Source organism: Pungitius pungitius, chromosome 6 (assembly GCF_949316345.1).
Source record: "Pungitius pungitius chromosome 6, fPunPun2.1, whole genome shotgun sequence".
In the NCBI taxonomy this organism is placed as follows: Eukaryota; Metazoa; Chordata; class Actinopteri; order Perciformes; family Gasterosteidae; genus Pungitius; species Pungitius pungitius.
Window position 1 is genome coordinate 14716993 of NC_084905.1, and position 21629 is coordinate 14738621.

Sequence of the window (21629 nt, forward strand, 5' to 3'; positions counted from 1 at the left end):
TAATAGAATTTACACTTCTGTGACCTTATTTGGAAATTTGACACTGTGTTCTTTATTTGTGTAGAGAAAGCTACTTCTGAAAAAACGTTATTTTAACACACTGTCAAAATGGGAAGCGGTACTTTAACTGTCACGCCCTATATCCTGAGGCCCCGGGTGTAGCTCGTACAGGAAAGTAGTTCCGGTCAGAGAGGCGAATAAAGCTGCTCGTCCCAACAGATCCAGTGGCTTCTTCATTCCTGCAAAGTTCACCCAGTAGGTGAGTCGTAGCAAGAAGACACAACTATGTGCCAGAATGGAGAATAGATTTTTAATTCAGTAAAAATTAGTTTTGATTGATGCCTAAATTAATTTATTATTTCTAAACATTTTTCTTCAATGGGTCAAACTTATTTCAATAATCGATTAAATGTTTCTTCAATAACTTCTACAAAATTCTCAATGAAGTTGAATTCAATGTATCATGCATTATCATACAAAATATATATTTTTTTTAATGTAGCTTCTAGTAATTGGCTTACAGTCAATATGTAAAATCTTGTATACTGTAACCCTCTAACTTTGATTTATCTGTTAATTGCATTTAATCTATTTATCAGTATGTTTATCTGGCAATTCTCTTCTTTGCTTCTTGTATAGATAATGAAACTTGTTTCTACTCAAACTGCATGTTTTTTTAAAAACTTTTTGATACTTAAATAAATAGCAGTCTACTGTATGCACTTTGAATCTGTCATTTATTGTATTTCTAAACTATTTTTTTAATGCTGCTGAGTTACACAAAACGTTTGTGGACGCATTTGTCAAAAATACCCCGAGGGGGCTTTGGCCTTGTCTGGTGTGTATTTATAGAATAACACCATCCTTTTTCAAGGAATTATGATTTTAATTTTCATGATGTTATATTTCTGATGTTATTTTTGGTTACGGCTGGAATGGATTCCCAGCAACACACCCACCATGTCTCCATGCACTGACTAAAGACACACATCTGTCATGCATTTTGCAAATTGTTGACTGAATTCTAATAATCGCTTTTCACCTTAACAATGTTCATTGTTTGACATCTCAATAAGGATCCCCACGTTTTTAAGCATCTTCCTGCAGTTGTTCTTTGTGTGTAAATTAGCTTTAGCCTTTGTCAAGTGACCAGCTCCTCTTCCTCGGCTGCACAGAAGGAATGGAATGGAGAGTGCAGTGGCTGTTCAGGCCCTCTGCAGAGGTCTCACTTTCCCTATTTAGACATTCAATAGAACCGCACCACAGTTTCTGATTTAGCTTCCACCCCCTTTTCAATACATATGCGCTCACGTTTATGTGCTAATTAATGTTAATAACGCTTCTATTTGTCTACTTGGTCTAGATTTTTAAAAACGTATTGATCATTACATGTTTTCTCATCTCTCTCTGCAGGACGTCTCCCGCCGACACAGATCTAGTCATGTCGAAGTCAAAGGACACGGGCTCTTCCGTCATTCATACCCAGCAGATGCATGCCGCCATGGCGGACACATTCATTGAGCACATGTGCCTGCTGGACATCGACTCTGAACCCGCTGTGTCTCGTAACACCGGCATCATCTGCACCATCGGTCAGATTAATTAACAGACTGTTGGCTCAATCTTTTGTAACACACTAGTGACATTAGAGAATATGGCATTAGAGACATGGTGTTAAGCCTTTGCCGTGATTCGCCTGTTGTGATGCAGGACCTGCATCCCGATCTGTGGAAATGAGTAAGAAGATGATCAAGGCTGGGATGAACATTGCAAGAATGAACTTCTCCCATGGCACACATGAGGTGGGTCATGGATGAGATCTTCACAGTAAATGACTCTTTTTCAACTATTTATGTCTCCAAAACGTCACCTAAGCTGTAAATCCCGCTGTGCTGCACAAATGTTGATTTTTTTCCCCCCTTCTTCACCCACTAGTTAGTAAAATAATCCGACTGGATCGGCCCTTTACAGCTGCAGCCGTTAGTGTGACATTTCTCTTGGCCTGGTAGCTGTGTGTGGCTGTAATGTGATCTGTGAGCTTCTACTTGCCCCCCAAGTGTGTTGTAGCTAGTAGAACTGCACCACTGCCAACTGTTGGGCCGACCTTGTAATACTGCCCCTTCGCATTTAAAAGTCATGCCTCTTTACCTTTTCCACTGTCACCTGAGTGGAGGAGCTTTCAAAGCGTTCCTGACCTGTAGTACCCACAGCTCATGTTTGATTTTTAAAGGTTAAAAGCAATACTGCGTTTTTTTTTAGTGTAGCTCAGAGTCACCTTTGAGTCGTTGTGCAGTCTAGTTTCAATGAAAAATCTGAACTCCAGAAAATCGCAACTTAGTTGATATATGAATATGAACACAAAAATAAATCTGACCTCTATCGTTGGTGAGTCAGTTGTCCGTTAAGCTATAAATAGTTTTAAAGAGAGCGCGAGCCCCACAGCAGTAGTGCTAAAAAGCGAGGTGTTTATTATGCGGATTATAATGATCATAATTATAATAAAGTATAATGCATTCACTTGATCCAAAGTTGTCAGCAGACAGTGTTGCACTTCAATCGCATGACATGGAACATTTTAAGTGTTGTGTTTAAATTTGATCTGCAGACATTTCGCTTTAATCAAATCAAATTCTATGGTTTATTTTGGAAACTGTTGTTAGAATCCCTGACAGCTATTTTTGTAGAGCAAAACTGTCATGAGCTAAAAACGTGTTGCAGCTGTCATTGAATATTTAGTTATCCTGCTGCCCTTGTGACTGTGTGACCAAGTTTGTCAACCAGTTGTGTCTGCATCTTAGGGACCTCAATAAAAACAGGCATCATGATTTAGTTCACTAAGGCAAATTCTGGCCCCTTTTAACTAACTTTTAACTATATTTGTTGAGGTTTTCAATATGACAGCCTTTGTTTGACATCTCATGTCACGCAGTACCACGCTGAGACCATCAAGAATGTCCGTGAAGCCGCTGAGAGCTTCGTCCCCGGATCGGTTGACTACAGACCAGTGGCCATCGCTCTGGACACCAAAGGACCCGAAATCAGGACTGGACTCATCAAGGGCGTGAGTTCTTGCCCGAATCCCAATGAAGCCAATTACATTAATTTCACAACAACACTTTGAATGAAGGTGTTCATCCTGACAACAAACATGCTCTCCCTCCGGTCTGTAGAGCGGCACTGCTGAGGTCGAGCTCAAGAAGGGTGAAACCATCAAGCTAACGCTCGACAACCAGTACATGGAGAACTGCGACGAGAAAGTGCTGTGGCTGGACTACAAGAACATCACCAAGGTTGTGCAGAAAGGAAGCAACGTCTACATTGACGATGGTCTGATTTCCCTCACGGTTAAAGAAATCGGTAAAGCCCATAAACAATCATCTGTTTTGGTTCACGTTGCTTTCATGCAGATTTTGCGTAACGGTGGTTTGTCTTCGTCACATGTGTCCTAAGGCAACGACTACCTGATGTGTGACATTGAGAACGGCGGCCTGCTTGGCAGCAAGAAGGGTGTCAACCTGCCCGGAGCTGCCGTCGACCTGCCTGCTTTGTCCGAGAAGGACATTCAGGACCTGGAGTTCGGCGTGGAGCAGGGTGTTGACATGGTTTTCGCCTCCTTCATCCGCAAGGCAGCTGACGTTCAGGCTGTCAGGAAAGTGCTGGGCGAGAAGGGCAAGGACATCAAGATCATCAGCAAGCTGGAGAACCACGAGGGTGTGCGCAGGTGGGGGGGCGTCAGCAATGGTCACGCTTGAATCTGCACAAATATCCATCCTTCAAAAATTGTTGATCGGATTTTTTTTTGTCTGACAGATTCGATGAGATCCTGGAGGCCAGTGACGGCATCATGGTTGCCCGCGGAGACCTGGGCATTGAAATCCCAACGGAGAAGGTCTTCATCGCGCAGAAGATGATGACTGGCAGGTGCATGAGGATTGGCAAGCCCATCACCTGTGCAACACAGGTCTGTGACCTCAGGGGAAAAAAGTTGTTTCTGTTGGAAGCATTTAAATAATAAAGGTGTATCAGAGATTCTTGTTTCCCCTCAGATGCTGGAGAGCATGACCAAGAAACCCCGCCCTACTCGCGCCGAGGCAAGCGATGTGGCCAACGCCGTGCTGGACGGAAACGATTGCATCATGCTGAGTGGCGAGACCGCCAAGGGGGATTATCCCCTGGAGGCTGTGCGGACACAGCACATGGTGAGAGCACCATTGACTTGTCCCATTAGGAAAAGCCCATACCAGTTTTTGCATGGTTTGGTCAGATATATGTAATGACAGTTGGTTATTGCACTCATCACATCAGTCTAATTTGGAGTCATTTTTGTAGAAGAATTCATGTCTTCACCACTTTCAGAAAAACAACTGCGCTCTCATTATCCTTACCTGACGTCATGGATAATGAACAATTCACCAACACATTAATACAATATGTTAAAGTTGAAGAAAAATGTACTAGTCATGACAGTAAAAATAAACCGTTATATTCTGAAAAATGTAGACTGAAGAAAATGCAGCACTTATTGGTATTGGTACCATCTTGGGATTCACTAACAGCTTGTGTAGTGTTTGTTCATCTTGCTTTGTGTATCCCTGTTGCACCACCCCTCCCTCTATCCATCATATTGTGCTTCAACTTGTGTGTTCAATTTACTCAGTTAGCATGTGTCTGAGGACCTGCAGTGTGCAGCAACAATCCCTGGACAACATGGCTGCCGCTGTTGTTTAGCTTCATGCCTCAGTGTGCTCTCAGGTATGAACTGAGGTTAACTGCCCCTTCTGTTTCATCCTTTGAAATACAAACTAACTCCTGCCGTTGAAATTGGCCGTGTGACTGCAGCGTGGATCGTAAATCTGTTCTTTTCGTTTAATCCTCGTGATCAGATTGCCCGCGAGGCCGAAGCAGCCATGTTCCACAGGCAGATGTTCGAGGAGCTGCGTCGCACCAGCCATCTGACCCGTGACCCCACAGAGTCCGTTGCCATTGGTGCCGTCGAGGCTTCCTTCAAGTGCTGCGCCAGCGCCATCATCGTGCTCACCAAGACGGGCAGGTGAGACTCGAAAAAGAAGAAGTCCATCCCGTAAATCTCTCTGGCCTCATATTATCCTACAGAGGCTGCGTGATAACATCGCTCTGCCTCTCTTCTCTCTGCAAACTTTTACAATCTGTGCTTCACATGTGACCTTTTGAGATCTGAACCCTGACCTTTTACAAGTTAATTTTAACTCCCTGTCCATTCCTCTCTACTTGAGAGATCACGCACACAGCACATGATGCAGAAGGCGTGTTACGGTCAGCTGGATGGATACTAATGATAATGGCGTAATTAAAGGAGCTATATAAACATTTCCATATTTACAAAGGATCACATGACTACAGATATGTGAAGGAGAGGGGGGTGGGCACAGATTAAATGATCTACCATCGCCATTGTTCACCTCAAACACTTTAGCATTATCATTTATTTAAAACATTTTTAATTCAGCTTATTGTTGCATAAGTTCCATTTTGTACATCTACAAAAAGCTATAAAACGGCACTACTCACATCTCCTCGACAGAAGAAAGACATATTTAGAAACTGGCTGCTGAACACAGTGGGCTGTGGAGCAGGCATGGAAAGTTGAAGGTGAATTAAAGTTTTCCGTCTTTATAATGACTCGTACCTCCTCTCTGCAGGTCTGCTCACATGCTGTCAAGGTACAGGCCACGTGCCCCCATCATCGCCCTGACCCGCTGTGGCCAGACGGCCCGGCAGGCCCACCTGTACCGCGGCATCTACCCCGTGCTCTACACCAAACCTGCCAACGATGTGTGGGCCGAAGACGTTGACCTGCGTGTCAACTTTGCCCTGGAAGTTGGTGAGTGGTTCTGTTCACACAACTGTGGAACTGTTATGGCGCGAGAGGTATTGGGTTGATACGCGTTACTTGAGATCTAATTCACCAGATCCAAATATATTTTGACCAATGCCTTTTCTTTCCTGCGTGTGTAGGCAAGCACCACAAGTTCTTCAAGTCTGGAGACGTTGCCATTGTTGTGACAGGCTGGCGCCCAGGCACCGGTTACACCAACACTATGAGAGTTGTGCTGGTGCCTTGAACTTCATCCAAGGACATTAGCCATCGCTTTGTCCTTCAACTTCACTTTTCGCTTGGTCTTCATCCCCAACAGAAAATCCAAACCAGGCTTCCAAGGACTCTTGCAGGTGTCGTTCATAGACAGTAACTCCTCGCTTCCTGTATCCATATATGAAATCAATGGTCCTGCTGCCAAAGGCTGAACCCAAATCCTCTTTGATAGAAACTTCTGTGCGCTCTTACCCGACTCAATCAGTACAATCAGGGTTTTTCTCTGCATTCATTGTAATGTCCTGAATTAAAAGTATAAAATAATCTCTAATGCACAAAAAGTAATATGTTAAATGTCCCATTCCCAACAATGTGTATTATTATTATGTATTTATTATATACATATGTACTATGATTGTAGTTCAGCGATTTAATGTTTACCATATATATTGACAAGCAGCTTGTGAATTTGATCAAGCAAACAAAAGATTTTTCTTGAATTTTCTGAATTCTACAAGAATAAAGTAGCTGACATTGGAAATGCTATTTAGCAACAGTTCTCAACCCGGTGAACATATACAGCAGATGGGCCAAATATCTGGCAGTCTTGACTATTTTGAATGTCGGCTTCATGCAGGTTCTCCATTTATAATCCGGCTTAAAGTCTGAAACTTCATCAGTCTTTCTATCAGATTCTCCTTACGTGCCACACTGCTTCTGAAAAGAAATCAACAGCTAAGACGAACATCATTGACCATGATATTTTATTGCACTGGATTCAGTAGCTAAAATAAAATATGCCTAAACATACATAGTTGGTGGGTTCCTCGGATTTGTTGGTTGAAAGGCAGCAAAATGAGAAATTAAATAGTAATAGATGAGCGACTGACACCTCCTCGCCTACACAAATTGAAAAGAATCAAACTATCACTCGCACTCGACCCGAGCTGATGCCCCTGTCAGGTGGTGCGGTGGTGCAGGGGTTGGAGGAGAATAGCGATGAGGAATCGATCCAGCCCATTGGCAGTGACCGATAGCATCTCCCTTCAGAGTCACCACATACAGTATAACTCAGGTTCAATAACCGGGCAGCCAAAGCCACTGGATGGGATCCCCGGACGGTTTGACCTGCATGCAGATCCTCAACAGGCAAGAGGTCCACACAGAGAGAGAGAGAGTGAAAGGTATCGTCTAAACATGAACTTAATGACAAGAAGAGGGATTTAAGAGTCCGGTTTCAAAAAGCAGTCTGTGATACACTTCTTATTGATTCAGCATGGCATCACAAAGCAGCAATTGTTAGGTGTCAAATGTTACAATCAAACAATGTTAAATGAAAGAGGTAAATATGCAGCAAAATGTGACCCATCGGGGCTTCTCGTTAACCACACGTCCAAGTGACGTCCAAGTTTAGCCCTTTGACTGTTGCAAGAAACATTCAGATCAGTCTTAGTGCATTGCTGGTTTCAGGATGTTTGATTATCCACGATTGCTTTTATTCCATTGAATTTCCTAGTTTTAATCTGTTCTCACTAAACACAGGATCTCACTCATTGACTCAAGTGCTTCTATTCACAGTATATTTTTAAACCCATAAAAAACACAGATTATTGCATACTATGGTGATGGTACACAGTCATATGATCTGTACCAAAGTCAGTGTCGGACTGAAATTAGTTAGCATCAGTTGTGCGTCTCGGAGTGCTTTTGGAAATGTATGTTGTCTCTTAAACTTGCTGCACCCTCCAGTTCTCCACAGAAAACCATAAACGCCCTGGAGTTCAACGCATTCAAAAATAAATGCCACTTCCCTCGCTCAGACAGACAAACATTACATTACATTCATTACTTCAGTTTTTTTTTTTGGAGCGTGATCTGATTTGTGTGCAATATTGCTGCAAACCTATTTTGGAAGACATGGCGTCATCAAACCATTACGTTAGGTGATCTCTGAAACAAGCAAAGTGCACCGTCTCTCCGCTAATCTTTTAGTAACTTTGTCTTCACACGACACGCTCGGTGGTGGGTAAGGACATAAATAAGGACAATCATTTTTGGCTTCAATCATAACTGGATACAGCTGTGGACAAATTTTCAAACTAAATGGGTGTAGCTAAAAAGGTTACACGACGTTGGCTGAATAATGGGGTTCAAACAAAATACTTAACAGAGTTTGGCTATAATACAATACACGGAACAATTTATATTTTATGAGGTGCTATATATACCCATCAATAGGTTTTTGGATTGTATTACTATATTCAAAGATGCAATATCCTGTAGAAAAAATATCCATCATTGTCCACGATTATCCCCGAATGAAAATGAAATGTAATGAAACCACCGATCTCCAGTCTGGAAAGAATAACACACCCTCCTACTTAAAAATGGTTAGAACAATGCCAGTGAGGAGATGACCTTCCTTTAGTTCAGGTATTAAAGGAGGGTGTGTCTGAATCTCACAAGTCAGACGGGAGTTTGGACGACGTGTGTTCGCTCTCTGAGATCTTAGCGGGGGATCTAGCCTGGGAAGAAGGAACACCGGCCGACGGGTTCTGAGGTTCGGGCCCCGAATGTGTCCGGCCGACGGCAACCTGGCCGAGGACCTGGCCGTAGGGGTTGCTGACAGCCATGCGCTGGGAGAAGGGGCCGCTCCCCCCCGTGAGCCTTTCTGAGGAGCTGCTCGTGGCCAAAGGCCTTTCCTGGTGTGGAGAGCTGTGAGGGCCGGAGACCGTCTTTATTTCCCGGCTAGAGAGATCCACCGAGGACTCGGCCCTCTCTCGGAGGACACAGGCCACCCTGGCGGGGCACGAGGTCTGGAGCATTAGAGGGCTGCAAGAGCCAGCAGCGCTGGGGAGCTCACTGTGGTAAACTGTCTTTGCCCTCACAGGGCTCTGCACGCAAGGACTATGCACGGGAGGCGTGTAGCAGGGCGACGCCTCGGCGGAGCCGTACTGGGCCAGGGAGGCCAGGGCCGAGGGCTCGGCGAGAACCCGCGGGAGGAAAACGGACTGGATGCCTGCGAGGCTTTGCTGCGCCAGGTAGGCCGCGGCACCAGATGCGGCCGCAGATCCCGGCGGGACAAACCCGGTGGAGGACCGAGTGCCAGTGACGAAAGGAAAATGTGCAAGGTTCACACCGCCGGCTCGGTCATGACTGTACCCCATCTGCTGCACGGGGGCGTAAGAGGGCTGAGGCAGCTGGCTTAGGATGGGCCCCACGGAGCTGGAGATGAGAGGGTTTATGCCGGAGGCAGAGGGGGCCGGGAATCTCACCGGCAATCTACCTGGCGCCCCCTGCTGGAGTAGACCTATCGGGTGCGGCGTGGGGGCCGCGCGGAAGGGCTGAGAGTGGAGCTGAGCAGAGCAGGTGTAGGAGACGGTGGTCTGTCCGATGGGGAAGACCGAGGCAATGCCGGAGTAGGGAGGGTGGGGCGGGAGATGGTGTGAGGACAGGGGCTGCAGGCTGCTGGTGAAGATGGGCTGGGACGACAGCGTGGGTGACACGGGCCCTGCTGCCAGGTGCTGCGCCCTGAGAGACGCCGGGGTGGGAATCTCAATCCCAGATCGGATTTTGTTGAAGCTGACAGGAGAACCGGGCCCCGAACCACAGCTACTGGACATATTCGCTCCACTGTGGACTTTCTTTGGATAACCCGTGGGGTCCTTCATGGAGCCCGGTGCCAGGGGATGGTGGAAGAGGATGGGGGGCAGCTGGGAGTGGTGGGCTAAAGCCAGAGCCAGCGGGGTGGTGGCGGCGGCAGCCTGAAGCGGGGCTTGGATGAGCGGGGCCCAGATGACCGGGGTGGGTGACGGGGGCGCGGGGAGAAGGTGAAGACTCTGTGGGCTGGTCTGGATCAGCTGCGTGCAATTGGCCATGTCGCGGTCATGTTGCACTATTCTTTGGATGATCTCGGTCTCTTGGAAGTTTAAAGTGCCAGCACTTTGGTGATGCTGGACTTTATTCTGCAGAACAGAGCTCCTCTTCCCTGTTAAGACACCACAAGTAAGATTATGCGGTTGTCTTATTCATTAATGAGAGCATATATATATACTGCTATATTATGAAGATGGAAATTACTATATAAGTAAATGTTTTAATTGAGATAATACAAAGCACAGTGTAACATTAAATGTCCATATATCAGTCATGGTCTTATGTGAGGCATAGGATCCACTTAAAATAAAAATGGGTTAATTTATTAATGAAGCTTGCATGAAGAATTCATTTGATATAAATACGTCTAAGAGAAAGTGGTTATCATTGTATGTATACTCCAAAAGTTGAATACATGTGTAATCACGCAGTTCCATCAACTGTGTTGCTCAACTGTCCACCTGCAAGCAGTAAAATGGCCTCACATGGGCAGGAATGTATTTCTTTTAAATAACCACAAGAAAAGCAAAGAAAATCAACACTTAACTACAACTAAGATCAAATTGTAACTCGTCATATTGATAATCTTATTCAATTTACCAAATGTATCATTGAGTTGTATCTTATTGTTTGGTATTGTCTTCATAGTTGGATCATTGATGCAAAGATTACGGATGCAATAATTATGCAGGAATGATTAATGATTAATTACTAACTTACTTGAATCACCTTTGAGCGGTATGATTAGTAATACTTTCTTTAATATTTCATTTTCATGTACTAAAAATTAAATAATTAATCCTTGGTGGCTCCTTGCACTTTTGTTACATCAGAAGAAGCAAGCAAAACTTTCTACAATAGAACCTAAATAAACTTATGTAATTAATAAAAATCCAAAGTACAAGATGAAAACCAGCACAGGCAAAGGACTCACCGATGCGGTCCAGGCGGTCCAGAGCCACGGTCTCAAAGGCCCGCCTCATCATGGGATACTCCTCCAGCACCTCGTTGAAGTTGTCCACCGACAGAGAGTAGAGCCGACAGTAGTTCTCCGCTCGCACACTCGCTGTCCTCCTGCCTCTGGTGAGCAGGCAGATCTCTGCAGGGAGGCGAGGGGGGAGGGGGGGGGGGGGGAAGTAAAAGGATTTGTAATTTTAAAACACATCCTGCTGAGTGAAAGAAATCAAAGTTTTTTTTGAATGGGTAATTAATATGAAGTATTGTTTGATGATTTTCTATTTCTCCCAGACGTGTTACGTGTTACATTACCGCCAAATTTATGTAAATTTTTTAGCTGTATTTATCAAAGGAAAGGCAAATATAGTATTATTAGTGCGAAACGACAAAACATGAAAAGGCTGTTGCCTCTGAAACCCACAGATGGAGCACTTAATGCAATTTCTGCAGCTTACAGTTTGTCCTGACCTCATCGGTCGTGCCAGATCAGAAAAAAAATTAAATAATGCGCTATTTAAAAAAAGTGGACATATTTTTTAGGGCAGGCATATTGAGGATATAGACACAAGCGCACAACGACTCACACGGTCTCTCTTTTAAGTACATTTCTGTCCTCATTTATCATTTTCACATCAGCAAGTCAACATAGTGAATATTTTGGGGTTAACATATCGGAGGTTTATACAACAAACATACAAGTATACTTAGGAATAATTACTAGGCTTGTCAGGTGACCCCGCATTAAAAGTTGTACATTTATATTTCCTGATAGCTATTTGATGAAATGTCCCCTTTTTACAGACAATGAGACAAAGTAACATGGACAACAACAAATTGAATGTTCTGGATTTCAGATTTAAATATGGCGTAAACAGCGGAAATAGAATCAAAGATCACAAAGCTTGGCCCCTCTTAGTCCAGAGGCCTTTTAAGGAGATGATGTGGACAATTTTACCCATCTGTAATAGTCGGGGGAAGTTAATCTGCTGAGTGCCGGAGCAAAATAAATCATAACAAATCACACTATCGGCACTCCTTCACACACATCCATACTGACCGAGTCATTTAGCCTGCGGCCCACCCAGCAGGTTGCGGACGTTACCTCCAAAATAAGAGCCGTCAGACAGCTTGGTGTCATTGCTGTTCTTGGTCAGGACGCTGACGACACCGTGCTGGATGAAGTACATCCTCTTGCCGATGGTTCCCTCCCTGATGATGTAGTCGGCCGGCTGGAAGACCTCGAAGTGCAGTTTGGTCAGCATGGAGGTGACAAAGTTCGGATCGGCGTTGGCAAAAAGCGGCATGGAGGCCACCAGTTTGCGACAGTTAAAGTTGATGATCTCCTGCAGAAGACACAAAACAGTGTTTTAGATTTTAAAGCAAGGCCTAAATGGCAGTACAATGTCATGTGTACATTGGAGTCATTATGAAAGTAGGGCGGTTAACAGCTTAGAACTCCGTTAATGAGGTTCTCTGACCTTATAGAGCATCCGGCTATTGCTAATCAGATTACATCACTATTAACATTATCCTGTAAAGTAAGGGGGCCATATTAGATTAATAAAAAATAGCAAAAGATGCTCACTTCATTAAAAAAACAAAAGCAATTTAGCCGTATGTCTATATACGGACATTTTAAATTATTATTAATAGACATTGTTTCTAAGTCATTATGAATTATCCGATAAATAACAACAGCAATAATTTACTATATAGTGTCATTGATTAGCTGTTTTTATAGCAGCCTCTATTTAATGGTGCGAACGAAAGGAGTCGAGTTGTTGACTAATATGTCAACCAACACACAGCATCTGCTGACATCTCTGTCACGCTGTTATAAAAAACATTCATTTAAGGTTATATACTGCTTATGAATTCTAAATATAAAAGTAAAAAAGTAAAGAGTCAACAATCTTTTATTTAGTCGTGATACATATCAGCAGTTTTATCGTCACCAACATGTCATCGACATGAAGCGCTCACCTCTCGCAGCGGCTCATTCAGCTCCTCCAGGATGCTTTCCTCGTCGAACATCTTTCCCTGATAGCGATGTTCGTAGTATTCGTGAATCCTCTGCCGCATGTCGGCAGGGAGCTTGTGGAAGGACATGTACTGCTCCACCTGCTTGTACTGCAGCAACAAAACAATTATTACATTTATAAAATATTAATAACAACAATAACAACACCATGAATGCAGATAATGATAATAGTTATTATATTGCTTTCAATTAGTATGAAATTAAAGAACTGCTAGAGAAAATGCAAAGTCATGTCAGAATTAATATATTAATGTGATTGATGTGTTGGCTCAGAGGTGGACTACGATGTGTCTCATTATGTTAACAGTCAACTGTCGGGCCATCTGTGAAACCTGCCCACAGAGCGATGCTGTGCCTCCGTCCCATCTGACAAATACAGTTGCGCCGTGCAGGCTGCAGCTAATAACATTAACTACTGTGTCCTTCAGCGGTGTACTGGACCAGCAAAGCATCACGGATGGCGTGTGTGCCCAATCTGTGTGAGTTAAGTCCTGCTAGAAGTCACTGTTTAGCTGTTATAAACTTTTTCACCAAGTGTCTCACCTAAAAATCTATGACAGGTGTGTTGAGTATTTTCACAAATACTTTATCTCTCACAATGCAACTTTGTAACCATTTTAAAGGTAGAACTAGAAGTGTGAGGCCCGTCTGCCTGTATTTTCTATTTTTGGGGTGTCAGGAAAGCGCAAAGTGGGGATGGAACCCCCAGCCGACAGGCAGGGTTGCAACCCCTTCTCATCCCAAGGTCAAACGGCGTCGCTATGTCACGCTGATGGAACCAAACGTCAGGGACACTGAGCCGACAGGCCACAGCGGGACAAAGCAAATCCGGCACCACCCCCCCGCCCCCCACCCCCACAAACCAACAGAAAATAACAATTTATTATTCTGATTCATGGCTTTGTTCTCAGACATTCCGGCCCCTCTCTTTGTTCACTCTAGATCACGTAACCAGTACTCACACACGCTCCCTTTCTCTCTCTCACTCACTCTTCCTCTCTTAAACAATTTAAATCAGTCAAGGGATAAGTATTCAGATACTTAACTTAAGTACAACCAGCAGTACCACCAGTAAAATAATTCCAAATCGCCTTTGAGCAAAAGTACCATCTGATAACTGTACTGAAATTTAAGCAGAAATTGTGGCCTGTGTTGCTGATGTGTTATTATGCAATACATCATTGGATAATTTATATTGATACATTCCTACATGCAACGTAATAGATAGCAATAGCAATAGTGTAGTGTGGAAGGGTGAAGCTAATAGGGAATAATTCTTACTGTGGGGTAAATGAGATGTATACAAAGACATTGGATCATATAAAGTGTCTTGTCTTTGGAAGTCCGAGAGCAAACACCAACCTTTTCTTGGTACTGCCTCCTGGAGGAGTCCAGGGACTGAATGAGAGCAGTCGCATGCCCCACAAACATGGCAAAGCAGGTAGCGCCCACAATCATGCTGAGGATGGTGAGCCACACGTCAGCCATGCCGATGGGGGGGTACAGGCCGTACCCGATGCACAGCATGTGACTCATGGCCTTGAACAGGGCGTAGGAGTATTGCTGACCCCAGGTGTCATTCTGCAAGAGACGCAGGGGAGGCGGGAGAAAGTTTATCACCTCAACATTAATGCTGCTTAAGGTCAGGTCCACAAGGGATGACACCTTCGTTGTCCGGGGGTCTCGGTCTCGGTTGTCCGGGGTCTCGGCCCCCTGCCCCCTACAACAACACCTGACAAAATGCATGCTGACTTTTGCACTCATTACTGTCTTGATGTATTCTTTGGTGAAAAAGTCCATTTTAGATTCCAGCACAATTGTTAATATATTCTGTAGTTTCTTTTCTTTTTTAGTTTACTGTAATGCATGATGAATAAAAGATTCATGGCATCATATTTGAGAGGCTGAAACCAATGTTAAAAGAAGTCAATAAATTGAATCAGTGCATCTCCACACACACACACAATTTAACACCTCTGTAGTATATGTTGCCATTGTTGTTGTTGTGAAATCTCATCTAAATATATATTATATTTTATAATAAGGATCTCTTTCAACCATTTAAAAAATATCCACAACAAATGATGCAAATTCGTGATTCATGGAAGCACAGAATAATGTTTTTCCAGCTGAGACCCACTTACTTATAACAACAAAACCAGCACAGAAAAATGGTCAGTTAGTGTTTTTGAGGGGACCCCATCGACCACTTACCACCATCTTGTTTCTAGTGACCCAGCAGTCAGAGGGGAAGTCCTGCAGCATGGGCACCAGGAACTGCAGACAGCCGTCCCAGTGGCACAGCAGCAGCATCATACCAATCAGGTTCATGATGCGCACCATGGCGCTGGCCAGATCATAGGTCATATGGAAAACCTGTCACAGATTATCAGTGTTAATAAAACTGAACAAACTCATTTTTATTCTCTCTCATGCAATCAGAGGATTTGAATTAGACAATGGCCGCTTTGAGGACCAATGGATCCCAGCGGTCCTACAGCTGACCACTATACTATACTATTCTATAGATAACCAGACGCTGTTTCAGTGTGATGATTTGCAAGCAACCTTGATGGCCTATGGGGACAGTCTCAGCCGGAATTATAAAGGTGCAGAAAATGACACGTTGTTAAGTCAGTTGGTTTGTGTGTAAAAAACTTCAGAGTGGAACAAATCCCTGAAATCTACAGCTTTAACCATATGCAAATTTGTTACGCAGTATCATGTATTTTCCTTGAAATAAATCTAGTGATACAGACGAGATTACAATTTAGCAGGAATCTGCTAATGCAAGGGATTATCTCCCTAAGGACCCAACTTATTTGGAGTCAGAATTGAATTGGGAATTTGGGGATTTGGGGGAATTTTTCTAGACAAATGTTTTTATGTATTATGAACAACATTTCTGCGGATTCAAATGCGATTCACTGCTGCAGCTCAATTAGCTGGTTTAAAGCCGCATGAATGACGATGCACAGAGCCTTTCCCAGCTCTACCTCCTCCCACTGGTGGATGTAGCGGATGAGTCTGGAGAGGCGCAGGAGCCGCAGCAGACTGAGGATCTTGGTGAACCGGACGATCCTCAGGGCTCGGGCCGTCTTGTAAAAGTCAGAGTTGATGCGTGTCTCAACAATGAGAAAGATGTAGTCCACGGGTATGGACGAGATGAAATCCACCACAAACCAGGTCTTCAGGTATTTGATCTTAATCTTGTGCGGGTCGAGGATGATCTCCGTGTTGTCCTCCCTGACGATGCCCGTGCGGAAGTTGAGCACCAGGTCCATAAGGAAGAAGGTGTCCGAGACCACGTTAAAGACGATCCAGGGCGGCGTGTGCTCGTCCTTGAAGAAGGTGATGCCCACAGGAATGATGATGAGGTTCCCCACCATCAGCAGCAACATAGTCAGATCCCAGTAGAATCTGCAAAACACGGCCACACACACAACGCATAACTGGTTGTAGATAACTGCGGTTTAAGTTCATTCAGGTCTTTAGATCAGATGGAATAATGAGTTGTTTTTCTATTGGTTTTCTGGAATGCTTTCACAGAGGTTAGAGCAGAAATAAAAACACGTTACAACTTCACAGAGTTGAATGCTGTTCTTGGTCATGTGGGATAGTAAACTCAATATATTGGAGTTTTGGTGAAGAACCTTTTAGACAAAATGAGCAATAATAAAAAGTAGAAGATTTTGGTCTGTAGCGAGCAAAGCGGTGAAAGGTTTTTAGAAGACGGAGCAACGGATTATGAACAGAAACCAATTTCATTTTGCCGTTTGGTTAATACAGGAGACTCTTAAAGCCAGTCTGTGTATGTGTCTATGTGCATACTAAATACATCAAAGCAATTCTGGACATGCTGGCACTCCAAATAGAAATGAATGTCTGTGCAACACGTGGTCTAATACTGGAACTCAAAATCAACTAGCTTTAAGTAGATTTAGATTGTTCAAACGAGAAGAAGCAATGCAAACAATCAGGTTGAGCGTATGCATTAACAAAGGAGGAAATTAGTTAATGCTAGAAAACAAAATCATTCAGTTCAATACTGGGTTTCTGGATGCAGGGCTCGAGAGGGAAATGAGAAATTAGTATTCATCTGAATTGCTCATGAGGGAATATTGATTTTCACAACTAACCTAATCATCAAGTACCAGCGACAGGGTGTTCCTTTTTATCTGGAATTTGCTTCTAAAAGGGGGATGCAATAAAATTGCATTTTAAAGTATTGCAAAATCATTACTCTACCAACCAACGGTGACAATATTGGTCAAAAAGCTTAATTTCTAGCTGTTTAAATCTAACTATTGTGATATTTGTTATTATAAGTTATCAAATGTTTTGTTAAAATTTTCACCAGACGATGTGTAACAGAGAAAGACATGAGATCGCTTTACAATTCACAGGACGCATGCGGCAATGAGCAGCTCGGGCCAAACAGGCTAAAAACGAAGCTACGCGGTGTTTTGTTTACCCATTTCAATCTTCAGGGGTTCTGTCTCTGCGAGAGGAGAAAGCACGCAAGCATATGATTGCATGTCTGATCCATTTCAGAGAAATTATTAGCCGTTAATCAATCCGGCAGAAGCCTGACACCTACAGGGTCAGCACTGGCTGTGTCTCCGGCAGTGCTGGGGCGCATGCATTACACCAATGAAGAGAACCAGGGCAGCGTACTGTAACCACTCTGAACGAGTTGCTGTCAACTATTAAAAGGATTTTTTTTTAAACTATGTTTTCCGTTTCAATTTTTGTAATTGTTAGTGTTTTCCTTTGTGACAATAGCCTGAATATCTTTGAGTGGAGGAAACAAGACATTTTGAGGATGTCATCTTGGGCTTTAAAAGAGATGTGGTTCCACCACCTCTCATTTACCAAACAAATAATCAATTAAACGAGGACTAACAGCTCATCATCTTGTCAACAGGTATGATTCAAAACTTCAGTTCATGATTGTGGGCGAGAAAAGCATTTGACTGAACTTGAGTATTGTGCAAAAATGATTAATTCAATGGATGTTGCAGTTAAGAGCGACAAGATGCTCAGTGAAGCTCCTGTCAAATTGGTCAATTTGATCATTTCAGGCCTTTAACTGAGATTCCAGAAGGCCACCAAAACCACAGATATGACCAACACAGCGTTACCTATTCTAGTTAATCACCCCCTTTGTTCTTATCAGCTTTCTGTTCTCTGCCAAACAAAGCATTTGTGTTCCTCTCCTCATCTGCCTGACACACTGGTCCTGATTGCACTTTCCCTCTCTCGCTAAATCCGGGTTATCTCCTGGGAATCCATGTCATCTCCAGAAGTCAACTCCCCATCGGCCAGATGTTTGAGTAGTTAGCATTACTGCTCTGCACACGTCATCGTGCCGCAGAACCCTGGAACAGCTGGACCACATAAAAAAAGAAGGTCTGCAGGAGACCATGCATTACCGCCTCTGCAGAGAATTTCCGTTCGCTGACTGTGACCCTTTGACTGTGCACACGGCGTTCAGGCCACAAAGATCAACTTGCTGGGGCAATCTGGTGCTACCATCAAAATAAAGCTGACAGTTATGAGGTCTCAAGATCTCTAACTGGTTCAGAAATGAATCTTGCACTATTTGGGTCAGAGTGCAACTATGCTAAAGAGCACAAGAGCACAAAGAGCGGAGTTACAAGCAAAGTGAACACAAAAAGGCTTAAAATGGGGAAAGGAGCTTAGATCAATCAGGACAGCTGAAAAAGGGATCACATTTGTACTAGAGATACTTATCTCTTGATGCCAGAGCGCAGCTGAAGCACAACAGCCTGCATAAAGCTCAGTGGCTTAACACACACCTGTACTGTGGCTCAGGCCTACCAGCAATCATATTAACCATATTTATGTGGCGCGCCAGTTCAGTGCGTCTGCTGCTGTATCCACGGGGCGGCTTTACTAAAAGACAGCTTTAAACAACGCAGACCTTAGAAAAGATGCAAGAAGCGAGAGCATTGGTTTGCTGAGCTGATGCACAGTGGTCATGGAAACGGTGATGGCAGTGGTGATTGGATCCAACAGTTTCTCAGAAGCTAAAAAGATGTAACAGCTGGATGTCCCGATTCCTCCCAGCGCTGTTTTCATTCCAGCCTCACTCCCTGTGTGTTGAGTGTTTGGTGGTGTGTCCCCTCCCCGTCCACACCATCTCTGCCCCATTAGACTAATTGTACTGTAATAATCTCCACTGATGTGTGCTTCTAATGGTCATGTTACCCTCTTTTGATTACCCCATTTCCAAGCCCCTGCTGCACTCTCTGTAATCCATTGCCCTCGCTCAATGACCAGAAAAAAAAAAAAGTGTAATTCAGATGAGTGGAGAAAAAAAACTGCAGGGACACACATCGGCATACAACTGGCCAGTGAAATTATGATGACAAGAGAGACTCAAGGTTATATGTCAGCAAAATCCCCTGATGGCAGTGATGAACAGAATGCTGGTTTGCATGAAGCATCCGGTGAAATAACGTGCATGTGTGCACGTGTGTCTGTTAGATTAGAGAATACAGGTTGAAATTAAGCTATTAACCGAGATCATTTTTTGATAGATTACAATGACATGCAATACTATTATTGTGGCAATGAAATTGTTCTCACTCACAGGCCAATCAAAAGATTGATTTATACCTCATATCTGATATAAATTGGCTAATAAAGGATGTTCCACACCAGTCAACACATTTTTCATGTTAGATCAGATGTTTCCCTGAAAAAATGACTTAATGAGCGTTTTTAGAAATAATATAAAAAATATATTTTTGTTAGAAATAAAGCCATTCATCTATTCAAGGTGTATGGATTAGCCTACCGTGGCACATTCGGCTTATGACTATCACACCTGATTATCGCGTTATCATCACAGGGATGGAAGAGAAAAAAAAACACTAAAGGGGATTAGTGTGTGTGTGTTTGATATGAAAGTTAATGGCGATCATAGTTGATGGCATGTTTTGTCTCGTCCAGATTTTCTTTTTTAAATGACCCCCTTCATCTACATGTCTATTACAAGCACGCCTAAAAAAATGTGTGACAGGATCACTCTTGCACTTTTTTTTTTTCTTCCAAGTTTTCTGCACAACAAATTACCTAAAATCACTGTACGGGTGGATTATCCAGAAGCCGGCAGACTTCACCCGCTCCCTCTCATGCTCCACGGCCCTCTCACTCCCCAACATCCGCAGGGAGAACTTGTTGACACCCGGTTGGAGCATCGCCCCAAACTGCCGGTGCATGAAGCCGGCTTGGTACAGCCGTTCGTCCTCCGGTACGATTTGCTCGGCGCCTTCCAACTTAATAAAACTTGACATGTCATACACGGAGCCGTGCCCGGCCGCGCCACTCAGACCACCCGTTGCCCGCGGCTGGGCCCCGGGGCTGCTCTCACCGGGGGAACTCTCTCGGACGCCCGCCTCGGGGATGAGGCGCTGCTGCTCCGCCGGATCGGACCCGGGAGGACGCCGCCCGGTGATGGAGGAGACGCTGCTCCGAAACAGGCGACAGTCCCCGTTCAAGTTGGTCTTCGCGGTGACGTTCTTCTCCAAGTCCTCGCTCCTGGCCTCCGCGACACTCTTGCAACTGGACGCGGGAGAGGGAGAGGACAAATGTTTTAGCCGAATACTTTTTCTCTTGGTGTCCTTGTCTTCGTTGTCTCCTTCGTCCACCGCGAAGGCTTTTTGCCCGATGTTTTGCGGCAAGCTGTACAGCCGTTTGCGCATGGAGGACTGGAATCTTTCCATGTTTGAAGAAGGAGAAGAGTGCGCGCTCTACGGGCAGCCCGTGAAGACAGACGGATGAATCCTGAATCCCGTGGGGGTTGCCACCGGAGGCGAGCAGTGACGGCGCATCCGCGGGACGGGTCGTATCTGATTTGACACTTGGCGCGTGCCTCTCTCCCCGGGTTCAAACATCGAGATGCGTCAACGACGTGCGCGGCTCTCGCCTCTCGGTCCGAAGGTCACGTTGAAGCCGCCAACGGGAAATGCGTGTGCATCCAGGTGAAGAATCCACGGCGCGCAGACGGGGCGCGCATCGGGATGCTGCATGCTGCGCGTCGGACGTGCCGAAGTGTGAGAGCGCCGCTGCCGCCGCCGCTGCCGCCGCTGCCGAGGTCCTCAATGACAAAGCGTGATCTCCACCTCCCCAAAACATCTGAGCTCTCTGTCAGCGCGAGGGGACGACACGCGTGCACGAAGCCCGCACCGGCGTTCAAACGAGCGCTGACATCACTGATCCATCAGTCTCCCGCGTCCTAATGGCGTGAATGTTAATGGGGTTGATCCCTCGGGTTGCCATAGGAGCGCGGACGGGTACACGCGCTCACCCCGCCCAGCGAGGACAGCTTGGGAGAGGAGGATGCAAAGGATGCAGAGCCGGCCTTGGGGTTGGTTTGCTGACTGGAAGGGACGGGGTGCCGGAGAATAAAGTCAGCTCTTTGTGTTCAAACACGTGTTTTTCTGTATCTTCTATAATGTATGCGAGCAATGGGTTTTCATTGGTTATTGTTTTACTCTTTGAAGACATAATGCGATACAACATAAGCAGTCAGTCAACTTGTGGCAATGAACTTAATTAGGTATACTTAGTTTAAAGTGTACACTACCATATGAAAAAGGGTCTTAAACCAGGGATTCAACACTTTAGGTTTAGGCTGTACAAAGTATAAAGCAC

The 21629-nt window shown here is 44.5% G+C and overlaps 2 protein-coding genes across 2 annotated transcripts; one reads left to right on the forward strand and one right to left on the reverse strand.

Annotated features, from left to right (window-relative positions):
• The first annotated feature begins 143 nt into the window (after positions 1-143).
• On the forward strand, positions 144-6880 carry pkmb (pyruvate kinase M1/2b). The gene is made up of 11 exons (XM_037451053.2): positions 144-259; positions 1414-1592; positions 1711-1802; positions 2930-3061; positions 3171-3357; positions 3451-3721; positions 3811-3961; positions 4047-4199; positions 4884-5050; positions 5679-5860; positions 5995-6880. Exons 2-11 carry the CDS (start codon positions 1442-1444, stop codon positions 6099-6101), a joined length of 1593 nt encoding a protein of 530 aa, XP_037306950.2. The 5' UTR covers positions 144-259; positions 1414-1441; the 3' UTR covers positions 6102-6880.
• A 1649-nt stretch (positions 6881-8529) lies between these two features.
• On the reverse strand, positions 8530-21260 carry LOC119195792 (potassium/sodium hyperpolarization-activated cyclic nucleotide-gated channel 3-like). Its single transcript, XM_037451052.2, has 8 exons — positions 20049-21260; positions 15941-16364; positions 15159-15320; positions 14307-14525; positions 12887-13033; positions 12006-12246; positions 10881-11045; positions 8530-10058 (listed from the first exon to the last, which is right to left on the reverse strand). The coding sequence occupies exons 1-8, from the start codon at positions 20696-20698 to the stop codon at positions 8530-8532; spliced, it is 3537 nt and encodes a 1178-aa protein (XP_037306949.2). The 5' UTR covers positions 20699-21260.
• Positions 21261-21629: the final 369 nt, after the last annotated feature.